At 37.7% G+C, this 26,317-nt stretch overlaps 1 protein-coding gene across 1 annotated transcript in view; it reads right to left on the bottom strand.

The window, feature by feature from the left end:
- The window catches only part of DNAH7 (dynein axonemal heavy chain 7), a 271,651-nt gene that overhangs the window by 124,874 nt on the left and 120,460 nt on the right, over window positions 1-26,317 (bottom strand). The window contains exons 25-34 of the mRNA XM_029934194.1: window positions 23,991-24,159; window positions 21,422-21,524; window positions 21,174-21,301; window positions 15,539-15,751; window positions 13,770-13,868; window positions 8,631-8,879; window positions 5,554-5,703; window positions 3,282-3,464; window positions 2,760-2,936; window positions 48-179 (exon numbers count right to left, since the gene is read on the bottom strand). Coding sequence (XP_029790054.1) covers window positions 48-179; window positions 2,760-2,936; window positions 3,282-3,464; window positions 5,554-5,703; window positions 8,631-8,879; window positions 13,770-13,868; window positions 15,539-15,751; window positions 21,174-21,301; window positions 21,422-21,524; window positions 23,991-24,159 — 1,603 coding nt within the window. The remainder of the gene's footprint in view (window positions 1-47; window positions 180-2,759; window positions 2,937-3,281; window positions 3,465-5,553; window positions 5,704-8,630; window positions 8,880-13,769; window positions 13,869-15,538; window positions 15,752-21,173; window positions 21,302-21,421; window positions 21,525-23,990; window positions 24,160-26,317) is intronic.

Below are 26,317 nucleotides of genomic sequence, written 5' to 3'. Positions count from 1 at the left end.
ACAGGAGATGTCTTTCTACAGCAAGATGCAAAGGCAATGGGCCTTACCTCCAGTAAAGAATACGTTTCTCGGTCGTTTCTCTCTTTCACTTTGACTTCATTAGCAAAGTCATCCATAAAACAGTCTATGAGATTCATTAAGGATCGGACTAAATTTGTGTCTGATGTAGGAGATAATTCCTGAAAAATCAGGAGGGGAAAGTCTATAAAACAAATTAACTTAAATTAGGCACTAATTAAAATAGCACCAACTAATACTTATTGAATGTACTTAGTCCTCATAGCTGTACTATCTATGAAAAGGCACTATGATAATTCCAGCTTCACAGGCAGGAAAACTGAGGCACGGATTCATTTCCTAGTCTAGAGTGTAGTGGCACCGGATGTTGTGTCCTAGCCACTCCTGCACAGATCCTCAAATTCACAAAGCTTACTTTTACATGTTCAGTTAATCTCATACCGATTGTGTAAGTCAAATCACTAAAAAAAGTCTTTCATAAAAGGCAATTAAAATTAATTAATGTAATGTGCTTTAAAACTTATTTTATACATCTTTACAGCAGTACTCATAGTAAACTCATCCCTATGAAATAAACTTGCAAGTCTTGAAGAGCACGAAATGTAGTCAGAGTGTGGTAAACATCATGCACTTTTTACTTTTTTGGGTCTCACCATGAGAATTTATAAAATAAATGAAATAGTGCGGATAGGTCCTAGCACCATGCATCACATAGCATGAAGCTCTCCTCCAACCTTCAGAGTGGACTGCTTCATGGTTACTATGTAAGAATTAACTCTCTGCAAGTTAATTAGAACAGAATATTAGAAGTAGCTGACTTCAGCCACTGTCCTGGTAGAAACAGGCAGAAATGGCAATCAAGTTTCTAAGGATGGGACTAAGTATTACTGATGCAATCCCAAAACACCAATGGTTATTGCTAAAAATAAGACACTCATTTCTACATAGTAAACAAGAGGAACTCATATTTTCTTTAAGAGAGAACAGAAGTATGTAGTACATTTTAGAAGCTTGTAATAAGAGTGTGTGTTTTTCTTTCTCTTTTGCTATTGAAAAGGTTATCACATGGAAAATTCATTTATTTGTAATACCTACATTCCCTGACAATGCTGGGGACGGGAGGCACCTGTAGCTTATTCTACAAGTTTAATTGTTTTTGAAACATGATTACTTCATGTCTTCAACAAATTTCAAGCTGTTGTTTCTTTAAACTTTTTTTTAACATCCCCGCTCCTTGGAAGAGCTGTGTCTGCCCCTTTTTGTGCCAGTATCTCCACATTCCTCAGCCAGCTGCCCGAGCAGCCTTGCCCCTTCCCGGAAGACGTTTGGGCCGTGCTTCGCCCCCTAATCTTCTCGCCTGCCAGATCCAAGGTCATGTGCCAAATACTTTCTGCCTTGACCTCTTAGTAGTTTCCGATAATACTGACGACCTGTTTCTTAAAACGCTCTCATCTCTTCCTGAGATCGCAGCTGGGTCTGGTATTCTATTCTCTGTTATCTTTTTTTCTCTGATTTTCTCCTTTAGGCAATATCCACTGGCATGATTTTTAAATTCCGCTTTCCTCTTCTGTACCTTGGGCCAAACTTGTGCCTTTGGCTTTTCTATCATAGTTCCAACAGCAGGAGAAATACCAGCCCTTTGTCCCTATCTTAGTTCCAGAGCCCAAGTCACCCTAAAAGACCTTTGGATGACATCTCCCAAGGCAGAAATTAAGCATACTTCCCCTACAACTTCCAGCTGGACAGGGTTTAAGAGCCTGGCTGGAACTTCATCAACTCTCAGGGGCAAGAGATTTCCATTCAGGCTCCTATTTCTCCCCAGTATACCTATCCCCTACTCCAAGCCCCCAGGGTACCCTGAAGGAAAGAAAAATGGATTTGGACTTCTTTCAGTTCTTCTACCAGTGACTGATTTTCCTCCCTGAATCCCAGTATTTTTTTTTTTAAATGAACAACAGTAATCTCTAAACAAGTAGATGCCCTCATGCTGAATACCGTGGATTCCTCATTTAGCAGGCCGAGAGCAGTAACATGTGTTCCTCCGTCATTACCCACTAGCTAATTCTTTAGATTTAATGAACAATTTACTTTTTCAAAAATGGTCCCTTTGCTGATGATAAAATAATATAGATTTATTCTAGGAACTTTAAAAGACAAAGAAAATTATAAAAATGGAAGCTAAAATAGAGTCCCTGAGAAATGAGAGGTACCATTTTAGGGTATTTTCACCAAGATGTGGTTAGGTAGACCTTTCAGACTTTTTTTGTTAAGAGGCAAGAGATTAGCATCCATACATCTCAAACTTTAAAAGTCTTCATTTAAAAATTTTTGGGAGGGCACCTGGGTGGCTCAGGCGGGTACGTTAGGTGGCCAATTTCGGTTCATGGTGGAATCTTGCAGTTCGCTGGTTAGAGCCTCACATGAGGCTCTCTGCTGACAGCTGACAGCATCTGCTGGTACCCCTCTCCCTCTCTGCCCCTCCCTGCGTGTGCTCTCCCATGCATGCATTCTCTCTTTCTCTCAAAAATAAACATTACAAATTAGAAAAAAATAAAATTAAAATAAAGCACTGTTTTGGAGACTAAGTACATAAAATCTATTTTAATCAGAAAAAAAGTTTTTAGTTAAAAGTTAAATCATCTTAATACTTGATAGTTGACATTGACAGTAAGCATTAAAATGAATAAATTTGGCTAATTTGGATTTTCAATTTATTGTCTTAAAATTCTCATTCCTCTTACCTTTGTATGCTTTCTGATAAATTCAACAGACACTGGGACCATTCTGTCAAATAAGCCTACTATAAATTCTTTCTGGATAGCACTGACGACCGCAGGTAGAAGATTCACCCAAGACAGCATTAGCGGCCTCCAGCCTAACATGTGAGGCTCCATGTAAATCATACCACACCTGGAGACCTGGAAAAAGAGTAATTGTTTACCATCAAGGTAGTGAATGCTTCTATAAGAAATATGACTTGGTAGATCCATTTCTTATAACCTTCAGAAAGTTCTTTAAAAGAAGCGTAATTTTATGTCATTTCATGACCTAAATTTTTGTGTCTGACTTCACCAATGGTTCTAGACAAAAAGGAAAAACATCCCTGACTCTTAAATTTGTCAAGGTAGGTCAACAGACATGCCGCCTCTTAAAGAATTAGGGTACTGTTAACATGATTTCTAATATTTCATTTAAAGTCAAAGTTACTAATAAAAGCATTTATAACATTTCAAATATATAAGAGGTCCACACTGAGAACTTACAGTGGCAGGAGAAGCAACTTCCAAATCCATTGGTTCAAAAATAAGATTCATTTGAGGTGACATTTGAATAATCTCCCCACTCATCAGACATAGCTTTTTGTTGTCATCCAGCACCGTATTCATATTCTCAATCCACACGGCATCTACTGGTCCATCAAAAATTAACCATTTCCTATCTGGTGTCTGGTGTACGCAAATGATGAATAAAAGGGAAAAATTAATACTGATAATATAAGGAAACAGTTCAATAATGCTTCAAGATTTACAAGTGTAACTCCTAAAATTAATTTCACCATGAAAATATAAAGGCATCTTTTGAATAAAGTGTGTATGTGCCAATGGGGGGAGAGTCACTAACGAAGCCTTTATGTGCCATGGACAAGACAGAAATATAACATCTTTTCCCCAAATTCCATATTCTCCAATGTTTCTGAACTCACATATAACATGTTTTGGAAAGTATTAGAAATAAAAAACTATGTCAGTGAAAACAGAATTTTCATTGAAATTATCTGATTCTTTGTAGTATTGTGTTTATACAGATTAATTTCTCTGATGTGCTAAGTCAAGTTTTTTCTTCCCTCTGCTGAATGAGTTCACACACATTCACACCCCTCTTGGGGTGAGTGGTTTCATGGTGATATGGGACATTAATATAAGATTCGGTTTCAAAATGGTTAATATGAAAATAGCAGATTCTCCTTTCCACATGTTACAAATCAGCTTTTCTGTGCACATGGACGCTGCCTTGGTTCACTTTCAGCAAATTGACATATGAGTTGAAGTGGTGAGGGATTTGGATACATCTTAACACCTCAGTCCCTGTGGCCAACTGCTTTAATCTACAAGACAGTGCCCCTGTCATAGGCTTAGGCCACCCCACACCCACTCTCTGAGCCAGTCTGGCCATGCTCAGGAAACAAGGAAGAGCCCAGACCTTGGAAGTCGCCTTGAGAGCAACTTTCCCTTACACTATTGGCTTCCCATACCTGCTAATCTTCGCTCTGGGGAAACACTGCCATGTAACAGCAAGATGTTGGGGTCATTTGACTTTACTACTCACCAGCTGGAGACTTTGGGTCAGCTCCCTAACCTCTCTGAGACTATATACGGGACAAAGCTTTCTGGAAACTGTAACATATGCTATGTGACTGAGTGTATGCCGGGAGAAATCTCATAGTTATTTCTGTACAAATAACATAACTATATAATCTAGAGATGCCATGTGTTAATCTGGGCCAGAGTTCATCCACTGCAAAAACAAAGAACCTGGGAAGTTCTCTCAATGGTCCAACATGTCTATTTGCCTCACAATTATTTTTATCCTTGAAATTACTGATAAAGTCAGGTACCAGGCAAAATCTCCGCCCCATGAAAGCCAATCCTTATGTTACTCATTGCCCATGTTCCTTCGGCCATTGAGAGCAGAGATATGACATTTTTCTGTTATGACACTAATTGAAGAATCATGATTAGCTGGGTCCTTGAGTGAATAAAGAGCACCAAAGTCAGGACGTATGGTAGTCAGAATAAAGGAAATATTCATTTGAAAAATATTTAATAAATGAAGTGTCTCTAGCCTAGGCCCCTTCTCCATTAAGACCAGACTTAGCAAGTTGTCTCCCATATGATCACACTCTGCGGAGAGCCTGGTATCATACAGCAAGTTAACATTTCCTGGTGTGTGGACTCTTTCCTGTGAGAGCGGGCAAGAGCCGCTCAGCAGAATAACCAGGAGCGGGCCAGGGCCCGCCCTCACTCGCCCGAGTCAGCAGCCGGCACGGCCCTCACCTCCCGCACTTTCCGCGGGCAGCCCGTTCCCTTCCTAACAAGGAGGGCAAAAGCGTTGGAACTTGAAGGCATTGTTTTGTAAAGGTCTGCAATTTCTTCTCTGCGAATTGGAGTATACCTAACAATTAGTGGGTGTGACAGAGACAGCAGCCTAAAAGGTGGGCAATGGAAGGACAGTCTTGAAGAAGCCAAAGGATCGCTTTATTCAGATGTTCTCCTTCCTGTATGGTTCAGCCTGAACAAAGAGAACCGGAAGTGCTTTTCCCTGACCTCTGCCTCCTGCCTCTTGTCTGGCCTCTTGTCTGCCCTCTTGTCTGACGATGTCCACAGAAACACTGGCAGACTGTCTGGGATTGTGTTTTAAACAAATACCTTGAACTAGAAGTATAAACGTTTGTTTGGAACAACTGCAAAAAAACATCAGACATTTGTCAGAAAACTATCACAGTCTTAACGTGCACGCTCAGGTGGTAGCACTTACCGCAGAAGCAGCAAATGCCCTAAAACTGACCGCGAGGATGCCGTCGGACCACTCGTGAGACACTACATCAAACTGTCCGTACAGCTGACCCATGGTGACAGACTTGGGATTTAAAACCGTAATTTGAACCTTGTTCTCTTCCATTAACCCCTTAAAGGGAAAAAATACAAAAAATAAAAATACTTAGAAGGATACTGCATTCATAGGAAGCAGGATTGTATATGTAGAAAATCCTAGACTCTCCAAAGGAACTCCCCGAAATAAGGAATGCATTTAACAAAGTTCCAGCATACAAAGTCCATGTATAAAGATTAGTTGTATTTACCTAGTGCCGAAGAACAACTAAAAAATAAAATTTTACAAATACTTTTTACAGTAGTTTTAAAAACTCATAAAATAATCAGTATTAAATTAGCAAATGATACAAAAGAGATATAAACCTAAAACAATGAGAGCTGACAAAGTTTTTTGTAAAGGATCATATAGTAAATATCATAGGCTTTTCAGGTTACATATAGTTGGTCATATTTTCTCTGTTTCTTTTCTTGCTTTCCTCTTTCTTTCTTTCTTTTTTTTTTTAACAAACCTTAAAAAATGTTACCACCATTCTAAGCTCAATGGTGTTAGAAAAATAGGCTTGGGGCCAAATCTGGGCTGTAATTGGCTGACTCCTGTCACCAAATATTCTCTGAGAGAAAATTAAAAGATCTAAATATAGGGAACTACGTTCCATTCTCAAAGAATGGAAAAGTTAATGTTGGTAAGTTGTCAGTTGTGACCAGAATGTTGAAGCCAGAGTGGGAATTATACAAGAGATGTTAACATTCCTTGGGGCATGTTGTTTTTAATTAATAGATGTTGTTTTCTTAGAGCAGCTTTAGATTTACAGAAAAATTGAGTGTAAAGTGCAGATTTCTAGTTTCACATAATTTCCCTGTGCCCACTCACTCCCACCCCTGGTTTTCCCTATTATTAAAGCCTTGCATTGGGGTGGTATATTACTATGAATAATGAATTGATATTGATACATTACTAATTAAAGACCATGGTTTACATTAGGGTCACTCTTGTGTTATACATTCTATGAGTTCTGCCAAATGCACAGTGGCACGTATCCATCGTTACACTATCATACAGCGTAGTTTCATTGCCCTATGAATCCCCTGTGCTCTATTAGTAATGTTTTTAAAAATTTTTTAATGTTTTATTTATTTTTGATACAGAGAGAGACAGAACATGAGAGGGGGAGGGGCAGAGAGAGAAGGAGACACAGAACCAGAAGCAGGCTCCAGGTGCCCTGAGCTAGCTGGCAGCACAGAGCCTGACGGGGGGCTCAAACCCACGAATGTGAGATCTGACCTGAGCCAAAGTCGGAGGCTTAACCGACTGAGCCACCCAGGCTCCCCTAATCATTTCTTTTTTTATACACAACAACCTAACAAGTGCAACTCTTCCCAACATTGCCTTCTGTCCACCACCTCCAGGGCCTAGGACACAAACCACCAAACTCAAGAAAGATGTGGGAAGATCACTAAGCAGTAAAACAAGCTTCAAACTAGGCTTTGCATTGTTCTCTGTGCCCCCCAAGGGAATGACAAGGCATCATCCTAAATCCAGAAGTATGGGAAAGCTCTACCATCTTTGTCAGAGGAAGTTGCTACCACCAAAGCAAGGTTTTTGTCCCAAATGCAACAGGCTAGTGAGGCTCCACAATAAAGATATAATAAGCACAGTGGGGCCCCTGTGTGGCTCAGTCAGTTAAGTGTCCAACTTTCAGTCAGGTCATGAACTCATGGGTTCGTTATTTCAAGCCCCATGTCAGGCAATCTTGTGCTGACAGCTCAGAGCCTGGAGCCCACCTTAGATTCTGTGTTTCCCTCTCTCTGCCCCTCCCCTGCTCATTCTCTGTCTCCCTTTCTCAAAATAAAATAAAGACATAAAAAGATTTTTAAAATATATATGAAAAGAGGGGTGCCTGGGTGGCTCAGCCAGTTGAATGTCTGACTCTTGATTTCAGCTCAGGTCATAATCCCAGGATCATGGGATGGACCCTCACATCAGGCTCTGCACTGATAGCATGGAGTCTGGGATTCTCTCTCTTCCTCCCTCTCTCTCATTCTTTCTATCTTCCCCTCTGCACCTCCCCCACATGCATGCTCTCTTTCCCACTCTAAATTTTTTTTAAAGTATAAAAAGAAAACTTTTAGGCTTTTCATGTTTTCAGACTTTTTTTTAATTTTTACAACAAATGTGTTACCTTCATAAATAAAAAATTTTTGAAAAGAAATAAAAGGTTGACAGGCAAATCTATGATATATTCTTTATATGCTAAACTTTATCTGATAAATGTGATTATTATATCTTTATTGGAGTCTCACTAGCCTGTTGCATTTGGGACAAAAACCTTGCTTTGGTGGTAGCAACTTCCTCTGACAAAGATGGTAGAGCTTTCCCATACTTCTGGATTTAGGATGATGCCTTGTCATTCCCTTGGGGGGCACAGAGAACTATGCAAAGCCTCGAAGCTTGTTTTACTGCTTAGTGATCTTCCCACATCTTTACTTGAGGTTGGTGGTTTGTGTCCCAGGCCCCAGAGGTGGTGGGCAGAAAGCAATGTTGGGAAGAGTTGCACTTGTTGTGTATAAAAAAAGAAATGATTACTAATAGGAGAGCACAGGCAATTCATAGGGCAGTGAAACTATGCTGTATGCGGTGTAATGGTGGGTACGTGCCGTTGTGCATTTTTCTTTTCTAGGAGTACTTTCTCTTTGACTCTTTTTCCCATGACTTTAAGTTGCTACATTAAAGTATCTTTTATTTTTTTTATTTTTATTTTGAGAGAGAGAGCTTGCAAGCAGAAGAGAAGAAGAGAGTATCCCTAGCAGGATCCTGCTGTCAGTGCAGAGGCAATGTGAGGCTCAGTCCCACGAACTGTGAGATCATGACCTGAGCAGAAATCAAGAGTTGGGTACTCTACTGACTGAGCCACCTGGGCATCCCTACATTAAGATTTCATTTTAGTGACCATCTATCCTACCTAAGCTGATTATAAATAAATGCATTAATAACCTACTTACCTTCTCACAGATGTCATTTAGCGCTCCAGCTAAGACACGATACGCACTGGTTTTTCCTCCAAATGGTTCTCCCACAATCATAAAACCATGGCGCACAATCATCATCTCATATATTTGAAGTATCTTCTCAGCAAAGAATGTGGTCATTTGCAAATTCATGGATTCACAGTTATCTTTGATAGCTGTTAGCAAATCATTGTAATCTGGTTTTGGTAGTCTCACACCAGGAAACAAATCTGAGGTGATTCCCTGATGATAGACGATTTGGGGATTTACATTATATACATTCAATGCCCTTTATCTCTCTCCACACACTATACACATAAACATGATGAAACTCCTCCCAGCTTCATATTCAGTACTGATGGAAATAGAGCCATTAAATTGTTAATAGAGCCATTAAACAGTATTTTTAACAGCTTTGTAGAGATATAAAGAAGAACATAAAATGAACCATCTATGTTTAAAGTGTTACAATTTGATAGGTTGAACCATCAACTCAACCAAGATAATCAACATATTCATCACTCCCAAAAGTCACCTTGTGACTTTCTGGGATCCTCTTTACCTTCTCTCCTTGCCACCTCCCACCTCCATCACAAGGTGACCATTAATATGCTTTTTGTTACTTTTTTAAATTTACATTGTCTAGAATTTAATACAGATGAAGTTAAACATTATGGATACTACTTTTTGTTCTGATTTTTACTCAGCATAAATATTTGGAGATTTGTACATGTGACAGCATCTTTTAATAGTTCACTGCACATAAGTATTACATTGCATTGAAGTACAATAGTTTTTAAATCCATACCCCTGTTGATTGTCACTTTCATTGTTTCCAGCCTGGGGCTATTACAAACAAAATGACTATGAATATTTATATACAAGTTTTTGTAAGGACAAATGCCTTCACCTCTCGGTGAATACTGAGTAGTGGAATACTTGGGTAATGTGATTAGGATTTTAATATATTAAGAAACTGTCTGCTTTCCAAAGTGGTTGTATTATTTTACATGTACCCCAGCAGTATATAAGGTTTCTAATATTTGGTATGGTCCATCTTTTTAACTTTTTTTTTAGTGTGTGTTTGTTTTTCAAAGAAAGAGAGGGAGCATGCACGTGAGAGTGGGGGAGGGGTAGAGAGAGGAGGAGACAGAATCCCAAACAGGCTCCACCCCAGAGGCGTACAGAGCATAATGTGGGGCTCCAACTCACAAACTGTGAGATCATGACTTGAGCCAAAACCAAGAGTCAGATACTTAACCCTCAGAGTCACCCAAGGTACCCTGGAATGGTCAGTCTTCTTAATTTTAGCTCCACTCAGAGATGTGTCAGAGTATCCTACTGTGGCTTCTACTTGCACTTCTGATGACTAATGTTTTTTGTATGTGCTTATTTGCTTTATGTGTATATTCTTTAGTGAAGTACCTGTTCAAATCGTTTGCCTATTTTTAATTGGTTTCTTTTTTTTATTTTTTAAAACATTTACTCATTTTTGAGAGACAGAGTGTGAGTGGGTGAGGGGCAGATAAAGAGGGAGACACAGAATCTGAAGCAGGCTCTAGGCCCTGAGCTGTCAGCCCAGAGCTGGATGTGAGACTCGAACCCACATACTATGAGATCATGATCTGAGTCGAATAACCAACTGAGCCACCCACGTGCCCCTAATAGGTATACTTTCTTAATGGCAAATATTAACCATTCTTTTAAAATTCTGCATACAAGTCCTTCATCATGTATCTAATTCACAAATGTTTTTTCCCAGTCTGCAACTTGTCTTTTGTCCCCTTACCAGTGGTTTTCAAAGAGCAAACTTTTTAAATTTTGATGAGTCTATTTTATCAATTTATTGTGTTATGCATTAGGCTTTTGGTACTGTGCTTAAGAAATTTTTGCCTACCCCAGAGTCACAAAACATTTCTTTTCTTCTATAAATTTTACAGTTTTACAATACTTCTAAGTTAAAGCATTAGATGAATATTATCTGATTTCAAAGCTTATTATACAGTGTCATATTAGTACAATGATAGACAAATATATCATAGGGAGTCCAGAAAGAGACCCACATACATTTGAACATCTCATTCTCAACAAAGGCACAAAGACAATCTGGTAGAGAAAAGATAAAGATAGAATGCCTGGATTTGCCACAACAATGAACTTGAATCCATACCTCAAGATCACATACAAAACTTAGTTCAAAGCTATTTTAATCATTGTGGTGGCTAGTATTTTAATCAGCCTAGTGTCTCTCAAACATTCATGCCCATACAAAACCTCAAAATGTAACCTTTTTTGGAAATAGGATCTTTGCAGATAGAATTAGATAAATTAAGATGAGGTAATACTGGGCCCTAAATTCGATAACTGGTGTCTTCGTAACAGAAAGGAGAGGAAGATTCAAACACAATTAGACCCAGGGAAGGCCCTGCAATGGTGGAGGCAGAGACTGGAGTGGTGCCAACCCACCCCAGGAACATCGAGGATTGCCAGTAGCCACCAGAAGCTAAGACGGCAAAGGACTCTTTTCTAGAGCTTTGATTTTAGACTCCTATTCTGTCCTCTAGAAATTTGAGAGAATACATTTCTGTTGTCTTAACAGCTTGTGGTACTTTGTTATAGCAGCTTTAGGAACCTGATACAATCACATAATGTATAACAGGAAAGAATTATGACTCCATACGTAGTATATAGGAATATATTAAGTTGACTGCAAGGTCTAAGAAACATACCTTTATAAACTGCTAAAGCTGTAAGTATTATAGCAAGCTCTGACTATTTTTTTTTACTGTGAAGGTAAAAGTAAAAATTCAGAAGTGCTTCATGTGAAACCATACATTTGAATTATACTTTAGAATTTATAAATTATGAACTTAATTGCCCTATACTTAATCCTTCAAATGCTGTTAGAGAGAAACTGATCTTAGGGTTTTTTTTATGTTTTTTATTTATTTTTGAGAGACAGAGAGAGACAGCATGAGCAGGGCAAGGTCAGAGAAAGAGGGAGACACAGAATCCATAGCAGGCACCAGGTCCTGAGCTGTCAGCACAGAACCCGATGCGGGGCTCAAACCCATGAACTGTGAGATCATGACCTGAGTCGAAGCCAGAGGCTTAACCGACTGAGCCACCCAGGCGCCCCTGATCTTAGTTTATCAAAACAGCACATTTCCTTGGGATAAAGGGGAGAAAAAGGCCTTGCAGCAGAGTGGTTGAGAGCATTCTGCAGCCTGACTGCATGGTGAAACCCCCACTTGCCATAAATAAAAGTTAATTACCTTTGCCTCCCTTAAATGATCTGTAAAACAGGAATAATGACCGCACCTGCCCTGCTGGGTCATTATGAGAATTAACTAAGTTACTATTAGCAAAGCTCTTGTGTCTGATCCACAGTAAGTCCAGGTGTTTGATAAATAAACATATCTTCTCAGATTGTTCAAATTGTTCATGGTTGACCCCAGAACATATTGCAATCCAGTGGTTCTCAGCCAAGACCAGTTGCCCTCACTCTCCTGTCAGGAAGAGAGTTGGAAATATGTGCAGTTGTGCTGGTTGTCACAACAAAAGAGGTCTCTAAAAACTGGGGTGAGGGTGGGGCGTAAGGATGCCAAATGTCCTGCAGTGCAGAGGACAGTCTCCCAATAAGGAATTGTCATTGTCCTAATTTAAAGTGACTGTTATGCTCCATTTTTGAGATCTTGCTCAGTCAATGTTCATTGAGTGAATACACAATTGCTTAAGAATACATCCGCTGAGGCAGATTTCCACGTCATAAAATACAGTGTTTTGGGGCATCTGGCTGGCTCAGTTGGTTAAGTGTCTGACTTTGGCTCCGGTCATGAGCTCACGGTTTGTGATTTCAAGTGCCACGTCGGGCTCCATGCTGTCAGTGCAGAGCCCTCTTCTTCAGATCCTCTGTCCCTTTCTCTCTCTGCCCCTCCCCCTCTTGCACATGTGCACACATGCCCTCTCTCTCAAAAATAAACATTAAAAAATTTATAGAAATACATAGTTTTTACTCTTAGAAAATTTACACAGTACACTAGTGCCAAAGACACTGAGAAAAAACATTTGGAAGAAAATTTAAACCTATTCCTTATATATTTACATTGCCAGCTCTAAGTACTATGAAAAGATCCTTTCAACTGGATGAAACCTGGTTACTATCAAAAGCCGGGCATGACACTGGGCATCTAGCGATGACACTCCCCTCCTCCCCTCCCCTGAACAGTCCTACTGCTGCAGTCTTTACACGTTGGAAGCTAACTGCCTGTCTTTCAAGGAAGCGCAAAATAGCGCACCATCTAACATTCGTTGGGAGTCCATGGCCCCCTGACTCCTTCTACTTGAGACAGGGAAAAGGAAAACAATGACATCAAAGGATAGCATGAAAACCTTAACCATTATTCTAATACTTCTTCTCAATTAATAAAAATATAACAAGCTTATTAAACTTAGTTCTTCCTTTAAATTATCCTGAAAAACTCAATTTCATAAAAGCCATTATACTCTTTTAAAGAAATTAAGCTTCTTAAAATTTTTTTGATTACTAATTTTTTTAAGTTTATTTGTTTACTTTGAAAAAGACAGAAACAGAGAAAAGAGGGGAGGCGGGGAGGAGACAGAATACCAAGTAGGCTTGACACTGCCAGCAGAGAGCCCAATGTGGGGCCCAAACTCACGAAACTGTGAGATCATGACCTGAGCCAGAACCAAAAGGCGAACGCTTAACCAACTGAGCCACCCAGGCGCCCCTCTTCAGTTATTAATTTAACAAACATTTACCAGGCACCTTTTCTGTGCAAAGGATTCAATGGTGTGTTAGACCAATTATTCTCCTTCAGGGAGTCTACACTCTAATGCAGTTTATAAGCAAGCATATTTTGTAATTTTTGTGGGCTTATTACATTAGGCAGTTAAAAAAAGTACCATTTAAAAATCCCAACTTGTTGAAAGTCACCTGAAACAACAGAGCTAGTTAAACACACTCAAGTATAACATGGAATGGCCTACATTTCTCTGTGCTATATCATTATTTTCTATGTAGAAGTTTCTCCTAACGAGTTGCAAAGTTGGACACTTGATAAATACATTATTTTAAAAATTCTGATATATGAAAATAATAAATGTTCTTACCTCAAAGAGTGGTAAATCATGGGACAAAAATTTTGGCAGATTTACATCAATGATAGATCTAAGCAGCAAAATTTCTTCATTTTCATTTGGATATTTCAGCTAAAAGAAAATATACTCATGATGGTAGCCTTTCCTTGTAAGTGCACCCTCTGCATGTTCACACGTGCACACACACACACAGGCACTAGCGACAATTTAAACCCATCTAAAATTGCTCTCATCTGTTATCATTTAATTGGATTGTTATTAATTTTAGAGGCTGAAAAAAATTCCAAAACACCTGTGATACACCCAAAGGTTACTAAAAGCCTGGTAGAACTCCAAACCTATTACTCATGCCCATAATAAAGTTAGCATCGTTCAGAAAAATGTGAGCTCAGAATTATTTCTCCCAACTTCCCATACTTCCTTCAACATCTCACTCCAAAGTTTCTCCTACTATCGTGCATTTAATTTTCCAGAACCCTCTCTGCCTCTCCTCTAGAAACTTTATGCCTAATAAATTCCATGTTTCAACTTAACTGGCTTTGTAACCTTACAGAGTCCATGATGCCTAGCAGTCAAGCTCAGAGCCCCTAAGCTAATTCTCCGCATATGGACTTTGTCTTTGAATCAGTCTAACCACACAGAAATTATGAAGTGTCAAAAGTCTATTCTGTGATTTCAGAAGCTATTATTTTAAAGCAAATGTTTAAATTGTTTCTTGACATAATAAAAACAAACTTCAAAGTATCCAAGGCAACACTTTGAACCATTCTAAAGTAGCTTTTGACAAAGAATGATAGATTTCATTTGCAGGATTCATTTGCTGCATAACTTAATAGCTCAGTTCTGTAGTCAAGATGTCAGTGATAACATACACTAGGACAATGCATTATCTTTTCCATTAGCCAACCACAGTGTAATCCTGATGTGCCAGGTTAATATAAACTGTTGCCTCTAGTTGCATTTGCTTATGGCAAAAAAACAATGACTTGAAGTTATGCTAGGCTAATGTGAAATAGCATATCACCCCTACATATCAGAATTCTCAGTAACATTATTACAGAAGAAAAAATGCATGCCATCATTCTTAATCATGTAGAATATATTTTAAAATCTTTGTCTTCTACAAAACACGAACATGAACACTTTATAAGCTCCAAGGTCACATTTCGCATTTTGCCATTAAGTATAGCCTCCCTTGCTTTGTTTCATAAAGAACTAATGCGCAGTTATAGTTCATGGCTCCACATAATACTTTCAATGAAAAGTTACACAAGTCTTAAAATATTTGGATTTCTTCATCTGTAGTGTTAGGATTCATACCATTTTAAAATGCACACATTATATTGGTAATTTATAACTGCTGGTCTACAATAGGTTGTAATTATGGGATTACATTAACTGATAATGCTTAGGCACATTTGTATATATTTATTAATTATACATTATTTCCTTTAAGGCTATATATGTTCATGTAGAGTAAAGGCCTTCAAAATATTTCCTAGCAGCAAGGAATTTTATTCCTTGGTAGTACCTAATTTCATACATTAAAAATTATCAAACAAAACTCAAATCAATAAGAGTTACATTTAAGTTTTTACAAATCCTAAAAATTTCCTCTTCCACATGTGCAAATGATCAACTATTTATTTTATTTTTTTTTTTTTAGTAAAACTGAATTTTTTTCCAGTTGATGAAACCAGCCAGTTACTGGAACTTTGTAAAGACAGATCCCGAAATTTACCAACAAAATGTATGAGTAAGAAATAACTTGACTTCCCTACCTTTAGATTCCCAGCAGCAGTGAGCACAGACTTCACGGCTCTCATGCCATAGTCATAGTGATGTTGTGAGGACAACTGCTCTGAGCACAAGCGGTAGGTGGCCACGATCTTCACCGACAATGGTCGGGCTGTGACGAACCCACAGGAGTACAGGACGATTTCAGCAATCATGGCATAATCAGGCACCATCATTGCTACCGTCCGAAAGAGAGCCTGCAGGAGTGCAGAAAAGGTGTTTTTTAAAGACCGTAATAAAGAATACCCTACTGGGCATTTCCTAACGTGCCATGACTAGAGCTTTTCTGCAATATTAAATTACAGTGTCCAAGTCATATAGACAAGAACACTTAATTTTAAAAATGTGTTTCCAGTGGTGCCTAGGTGGCTCAGTTGGTTAAGCATCTGACTCTTGATTTCAGACGAGATCGGTGCATTCAGGGTAGTATGGCCGTGGACTGACTCTTGATTTCAAATCAGGTCATAATCTCACGGGTTTGTATGACTGAGTCCCAGGATGGGATCTGCACTGACAGTGCAAAGCCTGCTTGGGATTCTCTCTCCCCGTCTCTCTCTGCCCCTCCAAACCTCACATTCTTTCTCTCAAAATAAATCAATAAACACTTTAAAAATATAAAAGAGAAATGGGTTTCTTGTAATTGTTATATAATAAGTATCATTAACATCTATATACATATTTTTCCTTAAATCCTGATTTAAGAACATTTATAAATTCTTATGGTACTTAGATCTTGGGTAAATTATTAATTCACATACATGTTAAGTATCAGTTATGTACTATTCTTCTTGGGAAGTGATAGATTATAGGGAAAAAGTATCCATCTCTTCTGGGATATCCAAAAGCGGGGCTGTTCATCTGGGCTGGTGAGAAAGTGCCTCTTCTGGGCAGACCTGGGCTTCAGGTGAGGCTCTATAGGAATCTAATTAATTATATGCAGTGGACTAATCAGATTACTCCTAATAACAAGGTTATGTTAGATAAATAAGGTATTTTTGAGTCTAGAGGCACCATGTCTTTTTTTCATCAAGAATAAAGAAATGAAAACTGGAAACAAATCACAGATAATACTAGAAATAAATCAATTTTCCAAATTTTAAAGATATTTTTATGTTTACTTATTTATTTTTTTAGAGATAAAGAGAAAGGGGTGGGGTGGGGAGAGGGAGAATCCCAAGCAGGCTCCATGCTGCTGTGGGGCTCGACCTCACAACTGTGAGATCATGACTGAGCCAAAAGCAAGAGTCAGATTCTTAACCAACTGAGCAATTCAGGAGCCCCAAGATACTTTTTCCTCATTATATTTTAAATGTTGTGGGATAAATGTTACACGATGTTAACCAGAGGATACTGAACAGATTTCAAAAGAATAGGGGTGCCTGGGTGGCTCAGTCGGTTAAACGTCCAGCTTTGTCTCAGGTCGTGATCTCACCGTTTGTGGGTTTGAGCCCCGTGTCGGGCTCTGTGCTGACAGCTCAAAGCCTGGAGCCTGCTTTGGATTCTGTATCTCCCTCTCTATCTGACCCTCCCCTGCTCACACTGTCTCTGTCTCTGTCTCTCAAAAATAAATAAAAAACATTAAAAAATTTTTTAAGATAAATAGGAAAATTTAACTTTAGAATGTTATTATGTGTCAAGTCTGACTTCAATAGCTCATATGTTTAGATAGGAACATTTGTGTGCTAAAGAGAAAAAAGTATTCTAGAAAAGTGGCAATTTATTTTAAGTAGGCTCCATGCCCAATGTGAGTCTTGAACTCACAACCCTGAGATTGAGAGTTGCATACTGTACTAATTGATCCAGCCAGGTGCCCCTAGAAAAAAACAGCAATTTTTATTTAGAGAGTTGATAAGTATCTTCTGGGAATTCATTGAATTACCTGAAATACAAGGCAGATAGACATCCCGCTTAAGTGATCTGTTAGGACTATTCCAGGTTGAGAATAAAAGACTTGCATCAAGTTAATTACTAGCCAGAGACCTTAGTACTGCTATTTTATCAATAAGGTTACCATGAAAGAAAGAATAAAATGTTAAAAATAGTTTGAGCAAATAACTTAGAACAGAGAAGCTTAAACAAGTGCTCTAAAGCACTACATATTTGATAAAGAATGCAAGAGAATTACTGTATAGATAGTCTTCTCTTTAAAATTTTTTAAATGTTTATTTCTTTTTGAGAGAGACAGAGACAGAGCATGGATGCGGGAGGGGCAGAGAGAGAGGGAGACAGAATCTGAAGCAGGTTCCAGCATAGAATCTGAGCTGTCAGCATAGAACCCGACACAGGGCTTGAACTCACAAACCATAAAATCATGACCTGAGCTGAAGTCAGATGCTTAACCAACTGAGACATCCAGGCTCCCTAGATAGTACCTCTTTAAAAGGGTAGTTTCCCAACACCTTTTTTTTTTTCTTATATAAAAGAATGAATGAATGAATGAACAAATCAGTCAGTGGGTCCATGGCTAGGTTAGGGTGGTATGGTCTTTCCTCAATAGTATAAACTGCTACTAGTTTAAGGTGAACATCCAGGTCTGTGTGTTGTAGGCTTCCCTCCGACCACTTCAGGTATTTTCACAAATTCCTATTTGCATTGTCTCAGCCCGACTAGCAATATGGCGGTGGAACACCATGTAACAGACCAATCAGTAGCCAAGATAACAAAAAAAAGAGTGTGGTTAAGAAGTCTCAAGGGGTAACCATGATGTTCCATCAAACAGGCATCTTCCACCAAAGACTTAACATTGACTCATTTATCACAGGGGAAAGCATCCTGCTCAAAATATATTTAGGCCTAACCTGTTATGGTGGTGGATGTTCTAATTCAACGGTTCTCAAACAGCATGTGAGAAATACTGATATGATATGGTTTGATTTGAAATGTGTCAGAAATAATTTGTTAGTAATAGCAGTAATTTTAAAGGCAATTTAGTGCTCTTAAGTTAGACTGTGGCTTAACCAACGACATAGTTTCTTTAGTGTAAAAGAAGAGTATAGCTCCAGGGATCATACCAGAGCTTGAATAAATTCTGATATGTATCATCAACGCGAGCCTTATCTTTCTGGAAAGTGATCATCAGATTACTGGCTTTGTGATATTAGATCTAGAACATGCCTATTTTACCATGGCTTCTGAAATGTCATATGGAGTATTGATTAGAATGCTTTTAGTATTAAATATAGCTTCTCTAATGTAGAAATGTGCTTAAGGAATTGCTCAACTATGCAGGTCTTATCTAGAGGTACAGGACGTCAAAATGGGAGTCTGTGCCCATAGGTGTAGGGAGGTGACAGAACAGAGGCAGCTGGCTCCTAATTCCAAGGTTCTTGCAGATCAGGGCAAGAGCTTTGAACTTTTTTCTGTAGGCAAAACAAAACAAAAAGCCCAGTAGCTTAACTCTGGAAGTTACAGGATCAGATTTCCTCTGAGGACACTGGTAGACTTTTAATGGGGAATTCATTCGAGTGAATTTTAGCGGGGAAGACATTGGTGGCACATGAGCTGTTGCACTAAGACACACAAGAGGGAACTGAAGAGGGACAGAAACAAAATGTGAGAATGAGACTAAGCAGGAGCAGCAAGAACTATAAGGTTTTGTAAAGTAGGATTCCTACTACTGGGGAGGGGTGGATAACTGGGTGAAGAAGAGGGAAGCCTCAAGGATGACTCTAAAGACATCTTCTGGGCCATTGGGCCTCAGCAAAACTTCTGTTTTTGTTTTTAGGAAGACAGATTTCTTTCTTTTCAGACTAAGGCATTTTGTCAAAATTGTTAGGTATTTCCATATATACTTGCAAACAGATGTTCTGTAGTGATTGTAATTAAGAAGCTTGCACATTAGGAAGAACAACAAAGCTACCAGAATTTGAGAGCAGCTTTTGGTCTAAAGTAGCAGGAAAATAATACATCACCCACAGAACCACAGGTGGATATTTTGACACTGTTTCAACATGCACAGCACAGAAAACCATGAAACAATCTGCATGGGGCATTAACACACTCAACTAACAATAGTCTCAGCTTTTTATGATGAGCTATTCACACATTTCTGCCTTTACAAATACTATGCACTCGCACTGATCCTTCTGAAGAAAAGAAAAACACGAGCGAATAAAAGCAGGGCACTAAAAAGAACTTTCCAAATGTAAATCACAATAAAAAGTTGCAAAATCCTTCTTAGATAAAAGAAGATTTACCAGTTTTTATTTTTTAATCATACCATCCTTCACAAAGGCAAAGTACTAAAACATCTCATCTAATATAAAAAAGTGCAGGGAATACAAATACCAAAATACTTGGTAGCAATGGTTGAATCAAGTCTTTTCAGTGGAAGAGAAAAATTCCTCAATTAGTTTCAGAAGTCAGTCTAAATATGTGAATAGTGGAAAGAATGTAGGAGCTAGAGTCAGAGGACTTGGTTTTAGATCCATAATGACCATTGCATTGTTCTTCAACATTGTTCTTCATACACCAGCCATAAATGCAGTTTATTAGAAAAGGATATAAAATGCCTAAGATATAGGGAAATGTCATATTTCTCTCATAATCAAGTTTTTGTTTTTTATGTGAAGATTCTAGGCTATTAAATTAGCAAAGTGTTTTGCTCCTTTTAACAAGAGAAATAAAATTAGTGTTGGGTATAAATGAGAACTGAAAGTGGATGTAGGCTGTGAATTATTTCAACCTCTGTTGGCAGGCAAGTCAGCAACACACCTCTTGGTCCTATGGACATATTTAAGGAAATATTTTAAAACAGAGAAAAGCCTTAAGTAAAATATGCCATTGCATTATTATTTATAATAAAGGAAAACTAAAAGGAACCTAAATAACAATAAAACACAATTCAGTAAATTTATTTGCAGTTTGAATAATGCTTATACAGATAGGAAAGTGGTCATGTTATAATGTTAACCTGGGGGGGGAAATGGTGTATACACAATTGCCTGATTTTGCCATTTAAAATTAGCATTTTAGGGGCACCTGGGTGGCTCAGTCAGTTAAGCAACCGACTTTGGGATCAGGTCATGCTCTCAGTTTGTGGGTTTGAGCCCCATATTGGGCTCTGTGCTGATAGCTCGGAGCCTGGAGCCTGCTTCAGAATCTGTGTCTCCCTCTCTCTCTGTATGTACCTCCCCAACTTATGCTCTCGCTGTCTCTCTCAAAAATAAATAAACATTAAAAAATTAGCATTTAAAAAGTATTTAAAATTGTGGTATATAACATAGTAAGGACTAGAATGGGTATCTATTTCAGTATTTCCTATATTTTCTAATTTTCTATAATTATAATTATTTCTTTTAGTCGACTCCACATCCAATGTGGGGCTTGAATTCATAACCCTGAGATCAAGAGTTGAATGCTCTACTGACTGAGCCACTGTCAGGAGCTCCAATTCTCATTTTTTAGACACAAATGTGGAAGCTACATTGGGCTGGGATATTTATTTTCTAAAGGTACTCAAAGCTTTACAAATTATTTTCTAAAACACTTTTCTAAACTCTAACATCCAAATGCGAATATTTTTGCATAAAATTCAAAGATGACATGTTCTTTCTCTTTTATATATTAACTTTGTAAACTACAGAAAGGAAATAGATGATATAATTGCCCCTTTTGTACCTTCAGATTATCTGGCAGTTCTGATCGCCCTGCATATCCAGGGTTCATTGTTATAAAGACAGCACACGTAGGGTCAAGTTTTAACTCGGTTCCTTCAAACACTAGTATATCAGCACCTGCATTAATACCTGTGGGTCATCAAGAATGAAATGAATTAGCAATTCCACATATAAATCCGATTTGTGCCATTCACTACCTCTCATATTTCTACAGCTTTCACATAATGCAGAGACAAACTAGTCCATTACCTCTTTGGATAGTAAGAATTTGTTGAGCAACCACAGACAGTACTTCCAAATCAATTCTGTTAAACTCATCAAAGCAAGCCCAGGCGCCACAAGATAGCAGTCCCTGGGAGAAAAGAGTAATGAAATTTTTCAATTTTATCTGATTGAATATTGCATTGAAATGTTGTATTTTCACCTGATACTTTCAAGGATTTAATATCCTATCATGGAAATTGCTTATTCACCCTTATCTTTAAAGACAGCATATTATTTTTTATTAGAAATTCATTATTCTCCATGAATAAGGAGTTTGATCAACTGGAAAATCGTCCAATTGATCTATAGCTTTTTATTTTCTGTATATCTTTTGGCATTTAGATGTATACCTAAAATCTCAAACCCCATCTTACTCTTTTTTTATACAAGTTGATTTTGTTTGTCTTTTCTACATAGACTTCATAGAACAGATTGCACTAATTCTCTAAATAAGATGAATTCTGTTGCTAATGAGACTACTTTGTGGTCTAAGCACCTTAATAGTCAACTAACATGGTCTGAAGCCCTAGTTTGCACTTGTAACTCAAAGCTACCTCACAAATATATGTCATTTGGTCATTAAAGAAAACTGGGAAACCAAGCTTGAGGAGCTTAGCCTAAATTCAAATTTACTTACATCAATTTGACATTTATCAAATGCATTTTCTGTAGATTGTATGCGTATGTATACATGTTTCATTAAGTACCTGGTATGTGCCAGGCCTGATGCATGTATCCTTTATGCAAAGAAACTAAGACTGTATCATTTAAGATATTAAATAATTAATAAAAGGCCACACAGCTAGTAGTACAGGATTTGTACACAGTTCCATCTCCTGAACCACAGTGGATTAAGCCTGAACTCCATGAATTTCAAAGATTAGTACATTTTCATTAGAGAAGACTATGACTTTGATCTCTACATATAATAAAAGGATTAGAAATCACAGAGATTAAAAAAATGCTTATGAAGTTACATATTCAGTTATAAGGAATGTGAGGTTCTTAATAGTAAGACCCATGTCTTTCTCATTCTGCACCCCCATTATTCAGTATGATCCTAACTCAAAGTATATAACCTATACATACTTCTCAGTAAGTCACTTTAATACTGAAAGTATACGAATCTGTATAAAGAATTAAAAATGTCATTCTATACATTCAAAAACTGAGTAGTATATACCAGACTTTTCTGTATATTATTACAGAGTATGATTAAAATGGTAATGGGTCATTTAAATATTTTTTTATATTTATTACAATTTTGACTTTTATAATCTTATTCCAATTGTTTCAGCATCACTAATGCAGACACTTTTTATATTCCAAATCTGCTATAAAATGACCAGGGTGTATTTCAATTAGGAACAGTGTACTGTATAGGGTAGGATTTGAATATTCTTTTTTGTGAGTTTGTGTGTGTGTGTGTTCAATGTCAACTTTTCTGAAAAAATTTTGGAAATTACAGAATATTTAAAAGTAAGAATTATAGAATCTTACAGAAATATACACATAAATAAACAGAACCCATAATCCCAAATGGATAATTCTGCGGTCAACTGTACCAGCTAACAGACTGCACCAGCAAAGTGCTAAAATGACCAGATGTTCATAGGTTTAATTTTTTTTTAATGTTTGTTTAATTTTGAGAGAGAGAGAGAGAAAGAGACAGAGACACAGAATCCAAAGCTGGCTCCAGGCTCTGAGTTGTCAGCACAGAGCTAAACATGGGATTCAAACTCACGAACCATGAGATCATGACCTGAGCTGAAGTTGGATGTTTGACTGAGCCACCAGTCACTCCAGAAATCATAGGTGTTTAGACAAGGATGTTACATTTTTAATTCCTCCTTTTGTAATCTTACAGACTCTTAAGAGTGAGAATCTGACTCAGAATAAGAATAGAAAGTGGATTTTAAATTCACAAAAACATATTAACTAGAATGTATCTATGAAACTAAATTACTACATCATAACTTGTTAATAATAAGAACTATAGGTTAAAGAAGCCTTTAGATTCCCCATAATCTTGGGGCACCTGGGTGGCTCAGTCAGTTGAGCCTTTGACTTCAGCTCAGGTCATGATCTCACGTTTGTGAGTTCAAGCCCCACGTTGGGTGCTGTGCTGACAGCTAGCTCAGAGCCTGAAGCCTGCTTCCAATTCTGTGTCTCCCTCTCTCTCTGCCCCTCCCCACTCATGCTCTGTCTCTGTCTCAAAAATAAATAAAACATTAAAAAATTTTAAAATAAAAAAGATTCAACATAGTCTTTACATGATGTACTTATTCTCACATTTTTAGCTGCCCTAGTATACTAAAGGGACACCACTCATTCCTATAGTAATATTGACCCATTACAGCAGGGACTGGAGACTGAGGTAGAGTTCCTTCTAAAGCAAGCTTTTGAAATAACCCTACTCCTCTTGAGAATGAAGATAGTGTTTTAATTTTACTTAAACTACAAATAAGTCTTTTACTAGCATTAAATTCTGTTTCATTATAAATGACCTTTTTGAGAAGTTACCGTTTTTATAAAGAAATGAACCAATTCAAACCTTAAAGAATTTTCCTAAAGCTATATAATCCAAACCATCAGAGCAGTTGAAAACGACACACTGTTTGGCCACCGCTTTTGCTAAATCTTTGGTAGTTTCCGTCTTTCCTGTGCCAGCGGGCCCTTCAGGTGCTCCTCCAAGGTGCAGGTGAAGAGCCCCAAACAAGGTTCTGAAATAGAAGAGAAAAACAATCTTTATAGGATAATGTGATTCTTAAATATCTATTATGAATAGAGGAAAAGTTTAAACTGAGAGCCAAATTCCTCTTAAATAGTTTCTTCCTTTCCATGAATCTCTGAAAATCTTTGTGCATTACTTTGTCTGTTATCATATTCCATTTCAGAATAGTTGGTTATTTATGACAAAATCAGAACAAACACACTTTTGAAATTCAGTTCTGACTCTGGTCAATATGGAGAATTCAGCTGAGGCCACAAGCCATCCAACCCTCCTAACCATAAGCATTTGGAAATGCTACGTAGAAAAAAAAAATAGTAACTTCTGAAATACATAGCCATTACTGAAAGAATAGAAAGGAAATCACGAAAGAGGAGAAAATGCAGTAATTAGGTGCTTAAAGTATGGAGGGGCATATTTCTTTGAAATCTGCATACAAACACAAGAGTATTTATAACCACAAAGAACAGAAAAATTCTTAGAACTGAGCAAGATGAAGAGCTGCAATGGATTTACCTATTTAAACTTAGAACCTTGAAAAGCTGACTTATTTATAAATGGGAACTAAAGTTACTTTAGCAATCTACTCAACAAAGACAAAGAAGAATCAGCCACAGAGGATTTAGGAAGCTTATACTCTATGCAGCACCCAATGAAAAGCCTACATCCTTCATAGGTATATGGTCCCAATTTCCATTATCCATGGGCACACAAACCCAAACTGAAAAATTAGCATTGAAAGTTTGTTCAGGACCAAAAAAAACCCCTAGAGCCCTTTTCAGAGATAAATGTGAAACTGCTCCCCATGGATACCTCCACAGCTGAGGAAATGTAAGCCTGCGTGGGGAAATGACCCTTACTAAAATGAGCTCACAATTAAAATTGGGGAGAGAGAGAGAGAGAGATCTAAGTTAAGAATAAGACTTGAAGCAGCAGATGGCCAAAGGTGTGGGAGAAGTACCACATACATGGTGTTCTTCGGTATCCTGGTGGTTTATTCAAATAGATTTTAATAAAAAGCAATAGACATAAGAAAATTGTGAGGGAAAAAAAATCCAATTTCATAAAAGAGACAACTTGAAATCTAGCAATAAACAATATAGTCATTGAACTTTTTTAAAAAATGTTTATTTTTGAGAGCGAGAAAGAGAGAGAGAGAAGAGTGCGCAGGAGTGGGGAGCAGAGAGAGAGAGGGAGACACAGAATCTGAAGCAGGCTCTGTGTTGACAGAGACTCAGAGACTGACATGGGGCTCGAACTCACAAACTGCAAGATCATCACCAGAGCTGAAGTCAGAAGCTTAACTGACTGAGCCACCCAGGCACCCCTAATCTTTTAAAAAGTTAACAGAGTAAATGGATAACCATGAAGAAATGGAATTATGCACTAGAAGATAAATGAAGAAATCACCCAGGAAGGTTCTGAGATAAAATATAAAACTGTTAAGAGACATAAAAGAAGGAAAAGACTGCATAAAAGTCAAAGTTGAAAAAGTAATAGCTGAGAATTTGCCAGAATTAAAGAAAGATAGGAATTAAAGTGTTCAGGTGGGATAAATGAAAACTTACCCACATCTAGTAACATTACAGTGAACATCAACAATAAAATCTTAAAAACTACAATAGAAAAAAATTACCTACAAAGGTTTCATAATTATAGTAACAGACTACTCAGTAGTAGCAACGAATGCCAGGAGAATACCACCTCTGGAGAGCTGAGATGAAATTATGATTCATGTAAGGTTCTATAACTAATCTATCATTTAATAATAATTTTTAAAAGTATTTTTAGACCAAGACTGACAGAGCTTACTCCTTGCAGAGTCTCACTGAAATAACTACTAAAAGATGTTGCCTAGTAAGAAAAAAAATTAAACGAGAAAGAAGGCAAAGTAAGAAGCAATGGTGAGTAAAGACAATGATAGAATTTTTGGTAAACATATATAAACATTAGCTGTAAAAGAAAAAAAAGTATGTAACAGTATACAACTAGAGCTCTTTGTGTCTTGGAATTTTTATTAAAAACCGAAGCTGAGAGCAATGTGTGCCATCTTATCTTACAGAAAGTCAAGTTGGTCACCTAGCACCAGGGCATATAGAGATTGGCTAGGAAGCTTGTAAATGACAGGTCCAGAGTAAAGATTTCTCTGG

The sequence above is a fragment of the Suricata suricatta genome, chromosome 3 (assembly GCF_006229205.1).
Source record: "Suricata suricatta isolate VVHF042 chromosome 3, meerkat_22Aug2017_6uvM2_HiC, whole genome shotgun sequence".
In the NCBI taxonomy this organism is placed as follows: domain Eukaryota; kingdom Metazoa; phylum Chordata; class Mammalia; order Carnivora; family Herpestidae; genus Suricata; species Suricata suricatta.
Note: the sequence above shows the minus strand (reverse complement) of the source record. Positions and strands in the feature narration are given on the sequence as shown.